General features: G+C 39.8%; 1 protein-coding gene across 3 annotated transcripts in view; it reads right to left on the bottom strand.

Annotated features, from left to right (window-relative positions):
* The window catches only part of AFG1L (AFG1 like ATPase), a 64,016-nt gene extending 51,436 nt beyond the window's left edge, over positions 1–12,580 (bottom strand). For all 3 annotated transcript variants that reach the window (XM_084202117.1, XM_084202118.1, XM_084202119.1), the window contains exons 1-2: positions 12,484–12,580; positions 5,750–5,973 (exon numbers count right to left, since the gene is read on the bottom strand). In XM_084202117.1, coding sequence (XP_084058243.1) covers positions 5,750–5,973; positions 12,484–12,571 — 312 coding nt within the window. In that variant the 5' untranslated portion in view covers positions 12,572–12,580. The remainder of the gene's footprint in view (positions 1–5,749; positions 5,974–12,483) is intronic.
* Between the last annotated feature and the right edge of the window lie 6,659 nt (positions 12,581–19,239).

Here is a 19,239-nt window from a genome sequence, read left to right as displayed (position 1 = left end):
ATCATCAATCTGTGGCTGGAAAGGGTTTCAGATGTTTGGAAACTATTCCATTAATTGACAAGGCTGCAGCTATTTGCTAGTACTTTGAAAGCATTGTAAGACAATTTAATTGTTGAATATTTTTCAGCATGTACTTTTTAAAGAGCTTGTGCTCAATAAAACTACTGATGCTCAAAGTTACAGGAGAAAAGAAGAAACAGACAAAAATCCAAATGAGACCTTTTCAAAAGAATTTCTTTGGATTTAGTTTCTGATTACCAACAATCATTTTAACAATATAATAGACTATCATATTCAATTTATTATACAGAAAGGCTGTATTAACGTGATTTGCAGTTTCACAAGAAGCAGCACAAAGCCAGAAAAACAAATCAATGTGTAGAGTACAGCTTTACCTGTTTTTGCAAAGGTTATACAACCAGAACAAATAATATGCCTACATTTTTGTACCAATATTTTTATTGTAAAGCTTTTATTAATTACATTTAACTACTTTAATATTTGTCTTTTTAGGCATACTTATTTCCAGATAACATGTTACAGAAAAAGGGACTTTTGTTTTGATTAAAGGAAAAAAATATAATGGCTTAGGCTCCATAAAAATTGATTGAAAAATTTAAATTTGTTTCCCTTTGAAGACTGCAATTTTTGAGCAATATCTGATTGCTAAAAAGTATGGATACTGTGGAGATCCAAATATATTTGTTGATCATCTCTGAAAACAAATCAAATGTCAGAAAACCTTTTTTCCTGTTTCAGCAATTAAAAAGTTTGTAGGAAATATTTTACATATAATTCTAAACATCACACTATCAATAGCTTTAGGATAATGACTTCCTTATTCCTGTCAGATATTGTATAACTCTTAAGAATTTGTTTTTATATTCTTTGGTTGTTCTGGTTTGTCTTTTTTTCTTAGCATACATTTTATTTCAAAAAAGTAAAACTTTATCAGTAGATTGTTTTTTTAATACTGAAAACTCAGATATCCTACTAGTCTCAAGCTATCTTGCATGATCATAAAATGGATTTTTTTTCTTTTTGTTTTAATTATTCAAATGCATCTTCTGAAGCCTGGAAACTGCTTAAGAAAAAGGGAAACCTCCACTAGGATTGTTCATAAAATCCCATCAACATTGGATTCAATTTAAATCACAGCAAGCAGTCAGTCAATGGTATGTGGGGGAAAAGAAAACAGAATACTGATCTTGGTTCTATACAAACATACACTGTGCAAGAAGGAGGGAGGAGATCTAATGCAGAAGATCCTCCAGTCACCCTAAAATAAGGATAGGAAAAGGAGAAAAGTAGGAAATGTAGGAAGACAAACTAAATTAATGATTTCTACTTGCTCATTTCCCTATTATCCTGAGGTACATTTGGGGTCTCAGAATAACAATGTTAAATTTGTTGACAATGTGTTTTCTTTGGCAACAGTGGTAAGATTTAAGGATGTTAAAGTTAATATTTAAAAGGTACAAACCCAAAGATATTAAGTGATACACAAAATTTGAGTTTGAAGGGGAGAATATCTTTAGTAACATACGATGTCTTCCCACCTCAGACACCAGAAGAAAGCAACTAATTTCCTGGCAGTATTTACAGGCTGATTGGAAAAACTTGTAAGTGCAAATGCATGTCAATACTAAGATGGTTAATTAAAATAAACAAAATTCAAGACAAGTCTCCCAACAGCAGAATTTTTTAAAATCCTAACAAAACTGCCTCTTTCCCCCACTCTTTCAAGACTCCTTTTTGGCTGTTGTTGTAGCTGAAGACATTTTCAAGGTCTTGAATGGTGTTTACTATTGTTCTTACCTCTTTTCAAAACATGACCTCACTTATAATTGAGCTTATTTCAAGTCATTAGTACAGCAACTCAACAACTCTTAAGATGTCCCAATTGGTATTATTTTGAAAAGCTGGAGATCTGAAATGTCTATGCAAACTCTTACGGCCTTGAACTTCAATTCAGAGGATCTCAAAATATCTCAACATACAAGGCCATGCTTTCACCAAGTTGAAGATCAAAGTCCTTGTTAAAATTTGAGGAGTAATTTTAAAAAACAGACGCCTACTTGGTTGGCAGCAAGACTAATTGTTTTTTTCCCTGAGATTCATTCTAAGCTGATGTCCCAAAACCCCTACAACATTACAAAATAGAGTTTTATTACCATGAAGAAAATGACGTCTGGTGTGTCTGTGTGACCCAGACTACTCATTTCAAAAAGGTTTGGCCTGTGAGGTAACACAAGTGTTCTGGGTAAAAAAAAAACCTGAAAGGCCTCTATTGTATCCGATATAAATATTTGCTCCCTAATCCTACTTTTACCACAGTTTAGTGAATAAAACTATTTAGCAAAAAAGTGACAAAAGAAGAACCAATCTAAAACCGAAGCAGACCGTTCCTGTAATGGTTCAGAAGTGCAAGAAGTTTCTGTTTCTGGACAGAAACTTCAGCTATTTTGGAAGAGGCTTCTGCAATTCTATCACCGAAGAAATCAAGCAACAAAATAAGGAGTATCAGACTATAGAAGAGGATGGTAGAGAGAGGTTTCTCTTCCACCACCCCTTTTTCTTCACCACAACCTCTCAACCACATTCCCTTCAATAACAGAGCCAGAAAAATGAGCACACTTGAAATGCCAAGCACCACTGGATTTTTTTATTTTGAAAAAGCTGCCAGCAGATTAATTTCTTCTCAGAACAGATTTCACACTTAAAGTGGGCTATTCAAGTTTCTAGAAACCTCCTGAAAAAGCAAGAAGTCCACTTACAAAATACTAAGTATAACTGATTAAGTATTTTATTTTTTCAAAATATATCCTTAATTAGTTTAAAATGCATCAATTTGTTTCATTTACATCTATTAAAACTCACCAAGTACAAAACAGAAAGGAAATCCAATGGTTTTATTACACAAACATGACAATATTCACTTACAAAGTACCTGCCTCCATGGGAGGAGACTGCCAACAAGCTAGTCACAAATACAGGATTTACCTGCATCATTAGTATTTCCTGGAGAAGCCTTCTAGTGGTCAGAATGAATTCCACCCATAAATCTACACAAATCCTATTCAACCAGGCCAACTCCAGACAGCAGTACTCAGCACCAGCTCTTCTTGGAATGAAAAGCCTTAGCTCTTACTGAACCAAGACTGCAGCAGCATCACTACACTGAAAGTCCATAACAAAAAAACAAGTATATTGCTTACTTAGGAAACCCCTCAACAGATGCAAACATATGATAAGCATATGATTTTACAACTACCTAGTCACATTTGTGACTTATTCTGGGGAAACCTTCATTAAGATGTTGATTACAACTTTGCTGAAGCTAAACCTGGCCTGCACTAGAATTTAAACTATCATCTGTTTGGCTTCATTTTATCTCATAAGGGGCTCTGTTTGAACTGGCAAATTGCTTCCTCAAATATAGCAGACGAAGAACAAAGCTGTTGTGACTTCTCCCTGGAATCATGATTTCATTTAATTACATAAGCTAGCAGACATTGACAGATTTATGCAGAAGTCACTGCCCTCCTTTTAAGGGGTTTTGATGTATGGTATGGCACTATAGTGCTCAACCTGTTACCAATCTTAAGATTTCCATAGAAATATCAAACTCCAGAAGAAAAACCTCAAACTGCAGTAACACACCTGTAGCAAGTAGTTCTTCACTTGCTTCTCACTGACTCATTAGTTCATCAGTGAGCCATACAACAATTTTCAAAAGTTGGTTTGAAATTAAAGCAATGTTCAATGAAGAAGTGGAATGCTTTAAAGGAAGTAGTGAAAAACACATTCTCAAGTGAAAAATGGCATTTAAGTAAGAAAGTGTCAGTCTGGCTTTACTGCAATTAGCTCTGTTACATAGGGACATAGCAGCATCATATTTCCTAAATAGAGTAAGGTTGGTATTTGGTCTCTGCAATAAAAGCTTTCTTCCCTATTTATACTTCCCAATCAAAGAATCAGTAAATAACAAACCCACATAAGGTTTGATCTTCAAAGCCATGACACCTGCTCTAACAACTAACAATGATTTGGGGCACTCCAGTTAACACAAGTCAGCTCCCAAAATTATTCTCCAGGGCAGTGCTTTTAGAACTTAATATCCAAATGTCCCCAACTTCTTGCCAGAAAAGATCAAAATATTCTAGCCTACTGATCCTCAGGTTTGGCAGTAAAGGCAATGCCTTCATCATAACATTTTTTTCTCTGGCTTTAGCTCTCCTTATCTCATGCTAGATCATTTAGTCTTGCCCTGCAACCTGCAAACACGACAGTATTTGTGCCAGGTAAGAGAACAATCTGGTATGGTTAGGTAACAAGTTCAGAGAAGCATATTTAGATTTATGATCATGAGATGAGGAGTGTTGTGCAATGAATGCTTAAAAAGGCTGACATGGAGATTTGTTAGCAAAGACTGCAAAAGACATTTATTGACCATAAATGTTAAAGTTACCTCTGATGAAAAAAAAACCACCCTTCAGTGGTACAAGAGAAGAGTGAAATCAAAAGAAAAACTCAGAGTCTAGCTGGGGAAAACGCTGACAGACTCCCTCCTCCCAGGGACAAGGAGGTCTCTCCAGTGCTGGCTAGGAAAGTGCAGGCGAGACAACAACATATATTTTGCCATGCTTTTTCACCAGCACTATACTTTTTTCATCATACTTAGTCAAACATCCCACTCTTGTTTTTTCATCCTACCACAGCTTACAACTGTGCTGACTGAAATATGTTAATCAGGTGCAAATGAAGCACATTCAGTGGGCATTCAACTTTTGTGCACATCTATGCCCAATATTTAGCAATTAATTAAATGTCTTATCTGCTCTGCTGGGTGCTACATTTGGTTTTCTGGGTTATAAATTCAGATCTACAAAACAAGAGGCAAGGAACGCTGAAAAGGGAATTTCCACATCAGTTCTAGTTGCTTCCCATGAGAACGTGCCATACCAGTGCTATCAGTATTTGCAGGTGCAAGGCCACCAGAGCAACAATCTGAGAATAACAGCATGAAAACAAGAGACATGGAAAATACCGTCAAAGACAGTCTAGAAAACATTGTGTCAAGAGTGTCAGGGAAAAGTTACAGAGATGCAACAGCTGGCTAACAGCACTATAATTGTTAAGGCAACGTGCAACAGGGATATGTCTAAACTTTTGTAAATCCTTTGAAAAGAAACTGTGATGCCCCCAAAAACACAACAAGGGTGCAGATTATACCAAGGCCTTCTTTCCTTACCTCACCTGGAAACTAGCGACATAGAGAAGAACTGTTTTTAAAAGTCATGTCTGATACATATTACAATGTGGAATTATTTGTCTGATACATATTATAATGTGGAATTATTTTGTTAGAACACAAAACATCGGTGTTCAGTTTATCTAATCCAAACACACAAGTATAATACCAGTGCTTGGGAATTAAAACCTGGTTTAGGCCTCTCTCTCCTAGAGCCAAATGATGTTTTTGGAAAAGTAGGCAGTGGACATAACTAAAACCACATTAGGCTTTCTTACAGAATTATTTCAATAGTATCTAATTTGGCTACTTCTGGAGTGTTACTGGATTTTACAAACCAAGAAAGAAAGGAGATTGAAACATGAAGAACGATCTATCTGAAAAGATGCATTTGCAAAAATAAGATTTGTGCTCTTCACAGAAATTTATGCATTTTAAGCACATTCTTATGAGCAAATATAAATGCAAAAATATTTTTATCATTATAAACCTCACCTGTGAAAGAACATTTTTTGGATCAATGCTGTAGCCTTTGAGGCTCTCATGCAATTTCTGCAGGAGCTGCACAACTCTTCTTTGTTGCTCATCATTCTTCAGCTCTTGATGCTTAATCAAAAAGTCATAATGTTCTAAAGGTCCATTGCAAACCTGCAGGGCTCTGGCATGAGCATCTGTAGGAGTAGCAGGGCCTGTCTTCTCATCTGCCTGAGCTGTGTAGGCTGTAAAAATAATAGTAGCCAATTAATAGAGAAGCTCTTAAAAGCATTTCCTTATAAATAACACATATTCCTAGTTTACACAAAGACATATATACACAACTTACCTATATAACCACTGGTTACCCCTTCATTTTTCATTAACTCGATTTCTAACTTTTTACTAAGTCTAGTATCTTTCAACATTCCTTTATTTTATTAACAAGCATACATTCTATGAAGTCCAGCTATGGAGTTAGTAAGATTTGGCTGAACTGTTGCAAGGGAAGTCTTGGCCCCTTTTTTTTTCCAAATTGGGATAAAACCATTTAAATTTCCAAAGTGCATTTCTCTAAATAGGTAATCCTTTAGGTAAAGCTTCAGAAAATATTCAAAAGCCAACAAACAAGAAACCAAACCAGGAGTTCTGTAAGGACGTTGAAACAACCTGTCAAACACCACACTAAGCAAGGCAGCAGCTGTGAAGCCCTGCAATGCCACAGCCTGATCTGCTGGCATTATCTTCTGCCTAGAAGAGACAGGGACAAACCCAGATAGGAATACTGTCAGAAACAAGACATTAAAAAAAGTCAGAATTGTTAGACATAAAAGAAGACATAACTAGGGAAAGAAACAATGCACAAGATTACAAAGAAGGCTTACCAAATATTAATATCAGAAACAATGGCATACACTGGAAAGTTGTTAAATACCTTCTTTGTTTCCAGTGTCATTTAACAGGTTAAGTATAATAAAGAAAACTATGATTTCTTAATGGGTAAAGGAATAGCATGTTAATTTCAGAAATGCTTGTGTCACATAGAATTGCCATCTATAAAGTAGGAAAGAAAGTTGCAAGTGAAAGTACTTTTAAGCAGGTACAAAATAGCTGGGAAAAGGATGCGTAATAAATAATTACTACATTTAAACTAGGTGTATATCTGCAGTAGAGTTTCATAGAGGCCTCAGGATCTCATCTTGGTGCAACCCTGAATTTCCATCCATGCCATATATGAAAAAATAAAGTAGACAAACTGGGAACACAAATAACAGAAAATCAGGAGAGGGCTGCAGACACATTGGAAGGCAAGTAAATTCTGACAAACTAGACAAATAATCTAATAAAATTAGGATGTAATTCAACAGGGACAAAGCATGCTATTTGGAGGAAATAACTAACTCAGGAGATGGGGAATGACTAGCTAAAGAGTACCTCTGCAAAAAAGGATCCAACAGCTACACCAGATCACAAAATGCCAGTGAGACAATATCATAACACTATTAGAGGAAAAAAATAAACTAAAATAAAATAAACACAAGCCCTCCAATATAGATACACACAGAGAAAAAAACACCCTGTTCTATTCAATGCTGGTATAGTTTGCCCTGGAAGACACTTTTCAATTTTCACATCATATGTTATGAGAAGTATGAACCAAATGACAGAGTAAATAGAGATTTTTTTTTATTTTTTTAAATATGAGTCACAACCCACAACAATGCCATAAAAGGCACAAAAAGAGTTTTAAATAGCTGTAAGAAAGATAGAAAATTAGAAAACAATAAAACTGAACTAGGAGATCAACTGTTACTTATTGCAAGTAACAGTTTCTCCATAAAAAGACAGTCACTATTTATATCTGCAGCCAATAATTGCACCAAATTCACTTGTTCATGGAGGAACTGAGTTGTTGCTTTGAATTAAGAGTAATTAGCTCATCCCTATCCAAAGAGATCACATAAAGAAAGTTGAGTTCAAAGTCTGTTATTGCAAAAGTGTGAGTAAAACCTGCAGAGAAGACAAACCTAGAGCTCTCTCCAAATACATACAGCGTAGTGAGAAAATGAAAGGATATTCCTATAAGGTATTTATACAGATAACTTAATAACTGTAATTAAGGAAGAGAAATAGATTAATGGTCTAGAAGCTGTAAAACTTCTGACGATTTGGGATGAATTTTAAAAATAAGTTTGATGAAAATCTGTCAGGAACAGGTCAGCAAAACCTGACCTCCTCTGAAGGGAAAAGGAAAGATCACACAATTATAGAATGGCTTGGGTTGGAAGGGAGCTGAAGTATCATCTAGATCCAACACTCCTGCCATGGGCAGGGACACCTTCCACCAGACCAGGTTGCTCAGATGATCTCTCAAAACTTCTTCATCTTGTTTTCTACTGTTCTACTCACAAAAAAATTCCACCTCAGTCCCATGATCCATACCTCTGAACTATCTGTGCCTTTACAATATGTAGAAGTTGATGGCCCCAAGAGCTCCAGTGTGCCCCCTGATACCTATAAATTCTTAAGTTCTTACTGCTTACCACAGGACCAAAGAAAACAAAAAATAAGCTGATTTAGGGGTAAGAAAGGGTTTGTGGCTCATGACCTTCCTGGCCATGGACAAAGCACAGCAGCAGGACTGCTCAGAAGCATGGGGTTTGTCTCAGATTACATGTTCCCACAGCTAACCATCCTCGGAGTGGGAGAAAGTACTCTGTCATTAACATGTGACAGAGGCGGAGACTAAGCTCAAATAGAGGGTGTCCTGGCACAAGTCACTCACTGTCCTCCTAATATAATATTGACCACTGAGATTTAAATATTATGGGAGTTCACCACAGTACACTACCAGGAGACACCCAGTAACTGGTTAAGTGGTAAACTCACACCTGTTGCTGCAAAAAAAAGGGAGATGCTACTGAAGAGCATATGGGGTTTTAGAGATAAGTCAACAGAAGGTAGCTGTACAAGTGATACAACAGTCTAAGAGATAGAAGAAAATGTGCACCTTCCATTCTAACCTGCATTTTGTGGAACAGATTGCAAAATCTATCACTCAACCATAGGAATCACCTATGATTCAGTGTACTAACTGTAGTCCTACAGCCCTCTTCTCCACACTTCAAAATAGGGGTTTTCATTTATTCCTTACTGTTTCCTTATCTAATCTTTGTATTACAGAAACTGCAACTCAATTATTTATTATTTACTATTTCCCCATCTGAAGTCTTCAAACTGTTCTGGATACAACTATAGAAAAGCACAACATCAACTCACTGTTCATACAGTTTTACACAGAACAGTGTAGAATTAGACATGGTTACCCACAACCTACTTTTCCCACCTTCAGGGTGCAGGACAGTGTTGGATGTTATCACATTTAATCTGACATTCCTTGCTTCTTTAGATTTGACAGCAAGCTGCAACTTTTTTCCTAAATTCCTGTTCCCAAAACATACATATGTCAGTATAATCTCACTTTATTTCATACCATATAATTAGGTTTTTGCATGTGCCTTTCTGCTTGCACATACAAGTATCACAGACACAGCTGCAGTGAAAACCTACCATGACACACCCAAAAAAAGAAAGAAATCAGAGGGAAAAAAATCTCACCAAGGCAAATAAAACTTATTTTAAAAAATGCCAATCTGGAATTATAAAAAAATTTCTTTCAAGTGGGGGGCTTAAGACATATTTGGTAAACTGACATTAATTTACCACTGTTAAGATAATTAATGCCTACATAAAATTATAAAAAGTGTTCTCAACTCCAGGGACTTTCTGACCTGGAAAAAAGCAGCAAATTGGAAAACTGATCAATGTGTTGTTGAGTTTTTCTACTGCTACTTAGAACTGATGTCTGAGATGACACAGACAAAGGCATGTGAGTTTCAATGACACAGCTTATGAAAGTAACAGTCACTTCTGAGGCAGGCCCTAGAGTTATTTATTCAAGAAGACAAACTGAAATGGAAATTGAGTTGTGGCATACCAAAACTGATCCTGAGAGCAGCCAAGAGGTTGAGAGCACAGAAGGGTAACCAAGCTACAAGGTAGAGAATTAACACTTCCCCCTTCCTTCTTTGCTGTTAATTACTGTTTGTCTTAAAAATAGAGAACATTTCCAACTGCGAAGAAAAATGCAGAACTGCGAAGTGTTGTGAGAACTGCACCTAAACCAAACTCATGTAGGTTACAAATGCACCAAAATTCAGTACCCCAAAAAGTACCACCTTTGTTGACAGTCATGATCAAGAAGCTGGAATAGCTTCTACTAAATCAGTGTTAATGCAAGGTACAAAGATCACATCTGCTTCATTACTGCTCTGCCAGCACAATCTGCCTGGAGAGCTTTTCACAAACCCTGGAATTTGTGTGGAGAGAGGGGGGAAAAAAGTCATAGAAAGCAACTTTTAAAAACTGTCATGCATTCAACAATCTAAGCTGAAGTTCAAAATATCAGTTAGAGTCACAAAGAAGCCAAACTGCTTCAAACCTTGAAGCTCTTAGTGTAAAGGTGTTAAAACTGCCTATGAAACACAACTGCCACGACAGAAAAATGGGACTTGGAAGTCAGAGGGCACTTTCATCAACAGGCAGATGGTGGTATCAGAGACCTAAACTTGAGATAAAGCCAGTAATAGAACTGCTGCAAAATGCTTCCTTCTTAGATGACACCACAGTGACAAGGAAGGGCAATGGTACAGCCTTGCAGCTCCAAGGGTTTTTCTCCTATGTGAAAATAGGTGCAAAGGTAGCAAAATATCAGAAAGAATTTTTTCTCCTGTTAGTATCTGTAAGCAATAATAATGTTCTCTTGTCTCATCTTTTATTAAATATATATGCAAGTTCTGCAGAATCAGTCTGAAACAGGTAAATTGCCCCATGATGTACAAGGATTTGGATAAATTAAAAGTGTGTTAAAGTTAAGCACATGAATAAACCTGCAGAAGAACAAAGACTTGTCATATAAGCTTCTTGGGAAAGATATCATGTGCTAGGTATAAAGCCAAAAATACACCTCTAGTCCTAAAATACACAAATGCTCCTTTCAAAATATTGCATTATGATTAATTACAAGAATGTACATGGAGGTGATCTGAAGAAATTATTTACTTCCCAGTGCTTAACAGAAAGCTTAAAAAAATCAAAATCCAACCAACCATATTGGGGGAGTGGGGGGGTGGGATGGGCATATACACTACATTATCTGCATGAATTGAAGATTTTAAGCCAATATAATGTAAAATTCAAAAAAGCCCCCTGCATGTTGAAATCAGTAGTTCAAACCAGAAGAAGCAGCTTGCAACTAAGACATAAGGAGAAGGATTTGCATTTTTGTCTCATTATATGACCTTAGATGAATCATTGAAGGCCATTCATTTGGGCAGCATATGACACAGTATTTAATCTTCTAGAGAAACATGAGTTGGAACTAGAATTCTACTTTTTGCATACGTGCCTGATACATTATTCTGCTAGAAGATTGCTTGTATTTTTTCCATGCACACCCTGTTTCACAACCTGACCTACAGATGAAAGTAGGGAGAGACAAGAGAAGCATACCAGAGAAACTGTGACTTTACAGATAATACTTGTCATGTCTTTACTTAATTAAGGAGAAGGTACACAACTGTGGAAAGCAAATCACAAAAACAAAGAAAAGACTAGAAACCAGTGATCATAAAACCAAGATTATAAATCAATTCCATGATGGCAGCCCATCCCTGCAGTCTGATGTACTCAAACAACATATGCAAGGACTACCTTTTCTTTAACATGGAAGCTGACAAACTGCCTGAAACCCCTGGATTTGCTCAGACAACTTTTTCTAAATGCTAGTATGTTGGTTTTAAAAAACAACCTACATAGTGTCCAAGTGTTAGACCGATATAAAATAAAACACACGCAACTACAGCACTACCTGCAGTGCTTGTCTATTTTTCTTAGGATGTCTTGTCTATTTTTTAAGATACATATTCTACAATCATGACATAATGCGTGGATGTGGACATTTATCAATCCTGGGACCCACCAGTCACCAGCAGAATTCTCACACCTTTGCCAGACTAGCAGAGGATGAAGAGCTCTCGCTGAAGAAAAAAAGATCTCTGCTCCTAACCTAAGCCTCAAGTAAACGAAACTCCATAAATTTATCTACTGAAGAGGCTTTCAGAGCAAGGCTGTGAAGACAGAGCACAGCTGTCGTTCGTTATACCCCGGAGGGTCCTTGAGGGAGAACAGTCCCCGAGACACTCCAAGGCCCGGCCGAAGCGCTGTCAGCCTCCGGCGCACTCGCCGAGCGCCCGGTGCAGCCGCAAGGCTTTAACCAGGCAGCGCACCGAGGCCCTATTTCCCAGGCGAAAAACGGCATCACCAACTCGGGAAGCCACGGGCCCCCTTTGCGGGTCACCCGGTGACCGGGGCCGACTCCCGGTGTCACCCCGGCAGGCAGGTCCCTTCCGGGGCTGTGTCGCGGACAAGCCCAGGCCGGGAACGCGAGGACACCGGCAGGTCATGGCAGAGCGGCGAGGCCTGTACGGGTCCCGGCGGTTGCCGTGTGGCCCGCCCGGCACCGCCACCGCCACCCACCTCCCCTCCGCCGGGGACAGACCCGCGGCACGACGGGGAGGGGAGGCACGCACCGGCTCCTGCGACCGCACTTCGGTGCCCTTCCTGCGCGGAGCCCCGGCAGCCTGTCGCCGGCCCGGGCCTGGCGAGCCCCGGAGAGCCGCAGCGGCGGCACTGACCTCTGTGCGGCGGGAGCAGGCGGCCGCGGCACCCCAGAGCCCGCAGCAGGCAGCGCGCAGTAGCCAAGGGCGACACAAGGGCTGCCATCTTCCCGGCGCGGCGGCGGCGGCGCGGGGCCCGCTGGGAAATGGAGTCCCGCGGGGCTGTGGGGGAGTCCGTGCGCGGCTGGTGCTGGGCGAGCCGCTCCCGTTGGGTCACGGAATCACAAGGACGATTAGATTGGAAAAACCCTCTGAGATCATCGAGTCCAACCTATGACCTAACACCACAATATCGACTAGACCATGGCAGTAGGTGCCACGTCCAGCCTTTCTTAAAAACCTCCAGGGACGGTGACACCACCACCGCCCCGGCCAGCGCGTTTCAATATCTAATCACCCTTTCTGTGGAGAAAATCCTCCTCATGTCCAACCTAAACCTCTCGTGGCGCAGCTTGAGGCTGTGTCTTCTCACCCTGTCACTGGCTGCCTGGGAGAAGAGGCCAACCCTCACCTGGATAAAACCTCCTTTCAGGCAGTTAGAGAGAGCAGTAAGGGGACCCCTGAGCCTCCTTTTCTCCAGGGTAAACACCCCCAGCTCCCTCAGCTGCTGCTCACAGGACTTGTGCTCCAGACCCTTCACCAGCTTCACTGGATCTGGACACGCTCCGGCCCCTCAATGTCCTTCATGCAGTGAGAAGTACAGAACCAAACGCAGGATTTGAGGCACAGCATTGCCAGTGCTGAGTACAGGGAGACAATCGCTGCCCTGGTGCTGCTGCCCACCCAATTGCTGATACAGACCAGCATGCCAGCATCCTTCTTGGCCACCTGGACACACACTGGCTCATGTTGAGCACTGTCAACCTGCACACCCAGGCCCTTTGCTGGTCCCTGGCTCCTTCCCCCTCTTTTCTCCCCAAACTGTGCCACAGGCAATGTGAGAGACCCCGAGGAGCCCACCTGCCTGGCTGCCCCAGGGCCACACTCCCTACACAGCCACTTCAGCCACTTGGTACAAATCCACTTTCCAAACCCACTCGGAGCCCCACACAACACCTCACTGCCCTACCCATGCACTCCAGTCTCCAAACTGAACTTCCTTGTCCACCTCAACACAAAGGAAGAGCTTCTTTACACTGAGAGTAGCAAGGCACTGGAAGAGGCTCCCCAGCAAGGTCATGGGCTCTCCCTCTCTGGAGACATTCAAACCCACCTGGATGCGTTTCTGTGTCATCTGCTCTAGGTGACCTTGGACCTGCTAGGTGACCGACTCTAGGTGCCATGGACCAGATGATCTCCAGAGGCCCCTTCCAACCCCAGCTATTCTGTGAATCTATAATTTTTGTATCGTGCTGCCCCATGCCTGTATTGGGTGCCACAGCTGCCATCAGGGAGTTTTGGCAACTGAATTTGCATTTGTGGATAATTTCTGTCTTGTGCTATTTGCTTTAATCTCTAAAACATGGACCATAAAATACTAAGGATAGATATTCATAAAATATTAAGGACAAATATTCCTGGCCAGAGTTACAATCTATCTGCACATCAGCAGTATCAGTTTTATGTCTATTGGTATAATTTTTATGCCTATGAACATGTATTTAAAATGCAACAACGAGATATGTTAACATAAAGGCAGATTTCTCTGGAGATAATTCAAACCCTAGAGGGTGATTTAGTCTGAGTGTCTGCTTAGCATACAGTAAACTTCGTCTTTGGTATCAGTTCAAATACCCATATGGGATTTCTGAGAACTCCTTGGGAGAATGCTGACCACCTTCCTCCTTTGGTAGGTACCTGACTGCCTCATCCAAGCACCTCCACTGCAACTACAAAGTTCTTTTGACAGACAGGCACAATGAAAAAAGCCTGCACTCTGTGGAATGGGCACTGGCACCCAGGAATCACTAATCATAACATTGGCCAGCCTGTCATTCCTGACAGAAATGCACCCCAAGGCCAGGATGGGGCTTCAGGAGATGTCTGCAGAGCGCATTGTGCAAGAAATAGTTTACAGTGTCTGCTCCTGGTAAAGCACAAAGGAAGTGCTTAAACTGACTTTTGGTTTTGTAACATCAGAATTCCTATGTGTCATTCTAGCATTTAATTTCTGTGCAACATTAGAAAGTGAGCAAATAGTTTTCATAGAATATCAATAAACTTTTTTTAACAAAAGTATTGAAAAATGTTGCTTTAGGGAACTATAGAATAGCTTGCAAACAAAAGTTGATTATATCCTGAACAGTATTGCTAATTCTAAAAATAATGTTTATGATCTTGAAAATATTAGCAGTGATTGAAGTTACGCTCTAATATGTTCAGCTGTTTAAAACACGTAGTTGCTCCAGACGCATCTTCAGCACTATATACCTAATTAAGTAGTGAATTAAAGTGCCTATTTATCACATCCTAAAAGAGCTGTTTTCAGTGCATTTTCTTTCATCTTTCCTCTATTGGGCATTTATTGGTTTTGACTCATTCCATCATATTATAGCTATCAACACCTGTGCCCATTTAGGAATGAATTCCAGTACAAATCATAGTGAATTGAATAGGCATCTCAAAGATGCATCACAATTGTTGAAATATATTTAGAAACTCAAACAAGGAAACAAACAAATTCTGTAAAAGTGATTTAAATAACAAATAAGTTATCTTTATAAACAGCTTATCTCCTTGAGAACAAAGAATAAACAAGGCAACAAGAGCTGGGTTTTCTTCCATTATTAACTCAGATCACAATATGAATGGGTGAAATGTCAAGAATAATTGGAGAAAATGACAGTATAATCTTCAGCAAAAACATCTGATTTATTTAAATTGTCACTGTTTTTTTCTTAACCTTGCTATGCAAGGCAGCATAGAAAAACTTCTCATTTGGATCTATTCGGACATCTACTTAAATGAATAAACCCTCTGCAATGCTACGAACGTTCTATACACTGGCCAACTGAAATGCCATCATGCACTGGACTGCACATCCCAGGAACACACTCTTTTGGCTGTAAGCAATTGTCAAAAGCAAGTTTTGGTGTTAACCTAAACAAGCAGGACTTTCAAGTATATTTCTGTAGATTACCATGGTTTATGTCCTGTAACAGGTATAGATCCATTCTGTGGTACTTTTGTACCTTTCATTTCCTATACCTGTGCCTTTGCCTGCCTTCAAAAATGTGGCATTGAAACTGTGTAGAAATTAAATTGGCATGTGTTCAACCCTGCTGCATTGTTACTCTGCCAGCTAGCCAAAAGTGGCCTGTAACAGGAATAAAAAAGGAATAAAAATGAGGGGTAAAATCACAGAGAAGACACACTGCATGTGTCTTCTCTGGCCTCTGGTAGTATAACTGCACTGCTTTTAGAAATATGGATGTGCTGAACCCTATGGGGATGGATGTGTCCAAGAGTCTTTGGGTCTCTTCCAGAACCATTCTGAGTTTCTGCAGAAGGAGAGCTGGGTTTACCTGACTGCAAGGCTCCAAGATATTCCCACCATGGGAAATATCTTTGGTTCCCAAACACAAAGACATTTTTGATATAGAACTGACCATTCAGCCTACTCTGCAAAAATGGATTTTGTGAGTAGTTTTCATCAACACAGTTTCCATCAAAAGTTATTTTCCTGGGATTATGTCAAGACACTTGGGGGTAGACTTGGTATTAATCTCATCTATTTTGAGACAGTCAAGTACGCTGTTAAAAGTCTACATTGCTCATAAATCCTCAGGTTAACAAAGCTGTAAAAACATTCTCAAAATTATGGACTTACAGCCCTTTTCACTACCTGTTTACAGTTTGCATCTCAGCCAGCTCAAATAGCTCAATGCATTAGAAATTCACTGTAGTATTTCAGCTTCACTTCAGTATATTCACTGTAGTATTTCAGTATCTCTCAGAATAGGAGTTCACAGTAAATGGATGTATATATAAATGTAGATATTACAAATTATGTTTAGAAGCTTAATATTACTGTCTTTCAGGCAGGAGCACAATGCAGACATTCAAACATCATGTTTCAAAGATCTGGCAGCTACTGCAGGGATCAGGAAGTAATTTTTCCACACAAGGCATTTCACAATTAGTTCAATGCCTTGTGGGTTTTGCCTTATCCTGAGTCAGCATTCCCCACAAGTTCTAACAAAATATGCCTATGCTGTCTAAAATCTGCTAACCTGGACACTTGTCAGAAAGGCTGGAGAGTTTTAATTGGGTAATGGAGAGATTTGGTTCCCTTTTCTGTTAAATATGACTCTTTCTTTCAAATAACAAAGAAAGAAACAAAAAACTACTGGAGAAGTATTACTGCCCAAAATTCCAGAATTAATTATCCATTAATATTGCTTGTATTGATTTGTGCTGTGAGACTCTGGTATCCATTTTGTCACATGAAGTTATGCCAGAAAATCTTTATGTTATGGTTTAATAAACAAGGTGTACTAACAAATCAGTGAGTACCTGATTGTTAAAGAATTTAGGTTCACTAGGATTTTCACTGATATGACAGAATATACTGACTTGGAAGGGACCCAGAAAGATCACTGAATCCAGTTCTAAATGCTTGACCTAATCTTTGAACCTACAAACACAGCTGACCTCTCTCCCCTCAGATTTGAAATTTCGCCCAAAGTGCAAGTCAGAAACAGAATTAAAACTTTTTTTTTCTGAGTTCATGCTCACCTTCATGCTGAGAAATGAACCTTTCTAACATGAAGAAACAACTACATATAGCATGTAGTTGCTTTTTCATGCTTCATGTTTCTTCTAGACTCATGTTCACAAAAAAAACCCTGGAACATGATTCATAGTAAACAACTGCATTTTCTGAGGATTGGAAGGAAACAAAGAGGCTCAAAGGACTCTGCTTTACCCCTACCCTCACTCCTTCTCCTTGCCTTATTAGCCAGTGTGGCATTTATGCTTTCTCGTGATGTAAGGGGGGCTCTAGTCATGAAGCTGGGCATCTTCCCCTTTGTCTCCCAGGTTAGAGGAGTTGTATTTGACTGCAGTGGGAAAAACAGAAATGGGACACCTCATGAAATCACTGCAGCCCCTTTATATACCCATGCTGTTAACAAGTGGGGACTAAAACAGTCACTTCCTGTAGCCTCCACAAGGCTCTCCACCACCAGCCATCCCTGACGGGAAAAGCAGACAGAATAGTGGCACTGTGAAGGTGTGCTGTGAGAAAAGCATTCAGCTTAAGCCTCACTCTTAATAGCTACCCAGCATGAGAACAAATTCTTTATTCATAACAGACACAGCAACTTCCCAAATGTACAGTACTGGACACTTTTTTGTTGCTTTGAACAGATAACAAAACCAGGCTTGGCCAGGAGACAGACAACATAGTTAAGACAACACCAGTGCTCTGTTTCTTTTTCACATTTGCAGTCAGATGTGGCAGCATAGTTTGTGTAACAAACAAAAGCTTTTCCATATGCATATGTAATCTCAGTAGAGTTAATGAGTTTTTTCTTGCCTTGCAGCACAACCAGTTTAATAACTAGTATAACTCAGGTAAATCTCCCCTTCATTCCTGCTTTGTAAAACTATAATTATAAAGTGAATAGTTAGCAGCCATTAGTGGAAGTAAGGAAGGTGCCTAGTACGTGGGAGAAATAACACTGAAGGACTGATGACAAGGAAATTCACAGAAAAGTTACCAAGCAGATCACCCAGAGTATACTGGTTATGGGGATGAACTATTTTTGAATTTTGGGATCATCTTGCTTTCTGATTACCTTTTTATTAACACAGACAACAGCTAACTAAACTTGCCAGATGTTAACTTTGTGTCTCTCAGATAGGATTTGTGGGCAGCCTGCCATTTTACCCACTGCCTACACAGGTTTTGGAAAAAATATCACTAGTTTTCACACAGTCTCATTCAACCTGGATAGTAAAGGAACATTACTAGAACTCCTTCATAAGAAACAATGGAAGGAAAATGATATATGCATTTAATTATTGGAGGGGTCTGAAGGCCTACAAGATGATAGAAAAATTTAGAAGTAATAGAGGATTGATATAAATTCAATTCACTGACATTCTAGGTAAACATTGCACTACTTTCGGAAATACTTTATTTATCCTAATATACCACCTAATCAGATAATGAGAAATTAAGACCTCATGTCTTGGAAGGGGACAATTCTGCTTCTCCCTTTCTCTCACTCTTTCTTGCTCTCTCAAGTAATTTTAATAACTTAGTCTGTAAACACTATCCTATCCTATCCTTAAAGAACTCTTTAGCTTTGCAAGTTATGACGACATAAAATCTGACCCCATTGGTAACATTATTATTAAATGTGTACCATTTGTTAAAATTGCAGTAAGTTTTAAAAGGCTTAAGGCAACTACAAACAACAGCGTCACATCAATTGCAGCTTGGGTTAGTGACTTGAAACTTTGTTTTCAACACGAAGCTTTTGGTGGGCATCTCCACCAGCCTACGTTTGCAGCGGGCTGCTTCCTTTTGTATAACACCTTGCATGTACAGCATTTCCCACCCAGTCTTTTCAATCCCCGAAGAATGAGGATGCGCGGGGAGAGCAGAGCCACCCCCCAAAACTCCCCGCCTCCGCCCCCGCACCCGGCCGAAGGGGTGGGCGGACCTGACAAATCAGCGCTCTCGGCCAGCGCTGTCCGCTCCCAGCGCCCCTGGGACATGTAGTTCAGAAGACGGGAGGCCGCGCCAGGCATGAGCAAGGGGGGCGGCCCCGAAGAACTACGTTACCCAGCTTGCCTTGCGAGTGCTGGCGGGCGGCGGGTGCG

This window comes from Fringilla coelebs, assembly GCF_963513975.1.
Source record: "Fringilla coelebs genome assembly, chromosome: 3".
Taxonomy (NCBI): Eukaryota; Metazoa; Chordata; class Aves; order Passeriformes; family Fringillidae; genus Fringilla; species Fringilla coelebs.
This window is presented reverse-complemented; position numbering and strand designations above follow the sequence as displayed.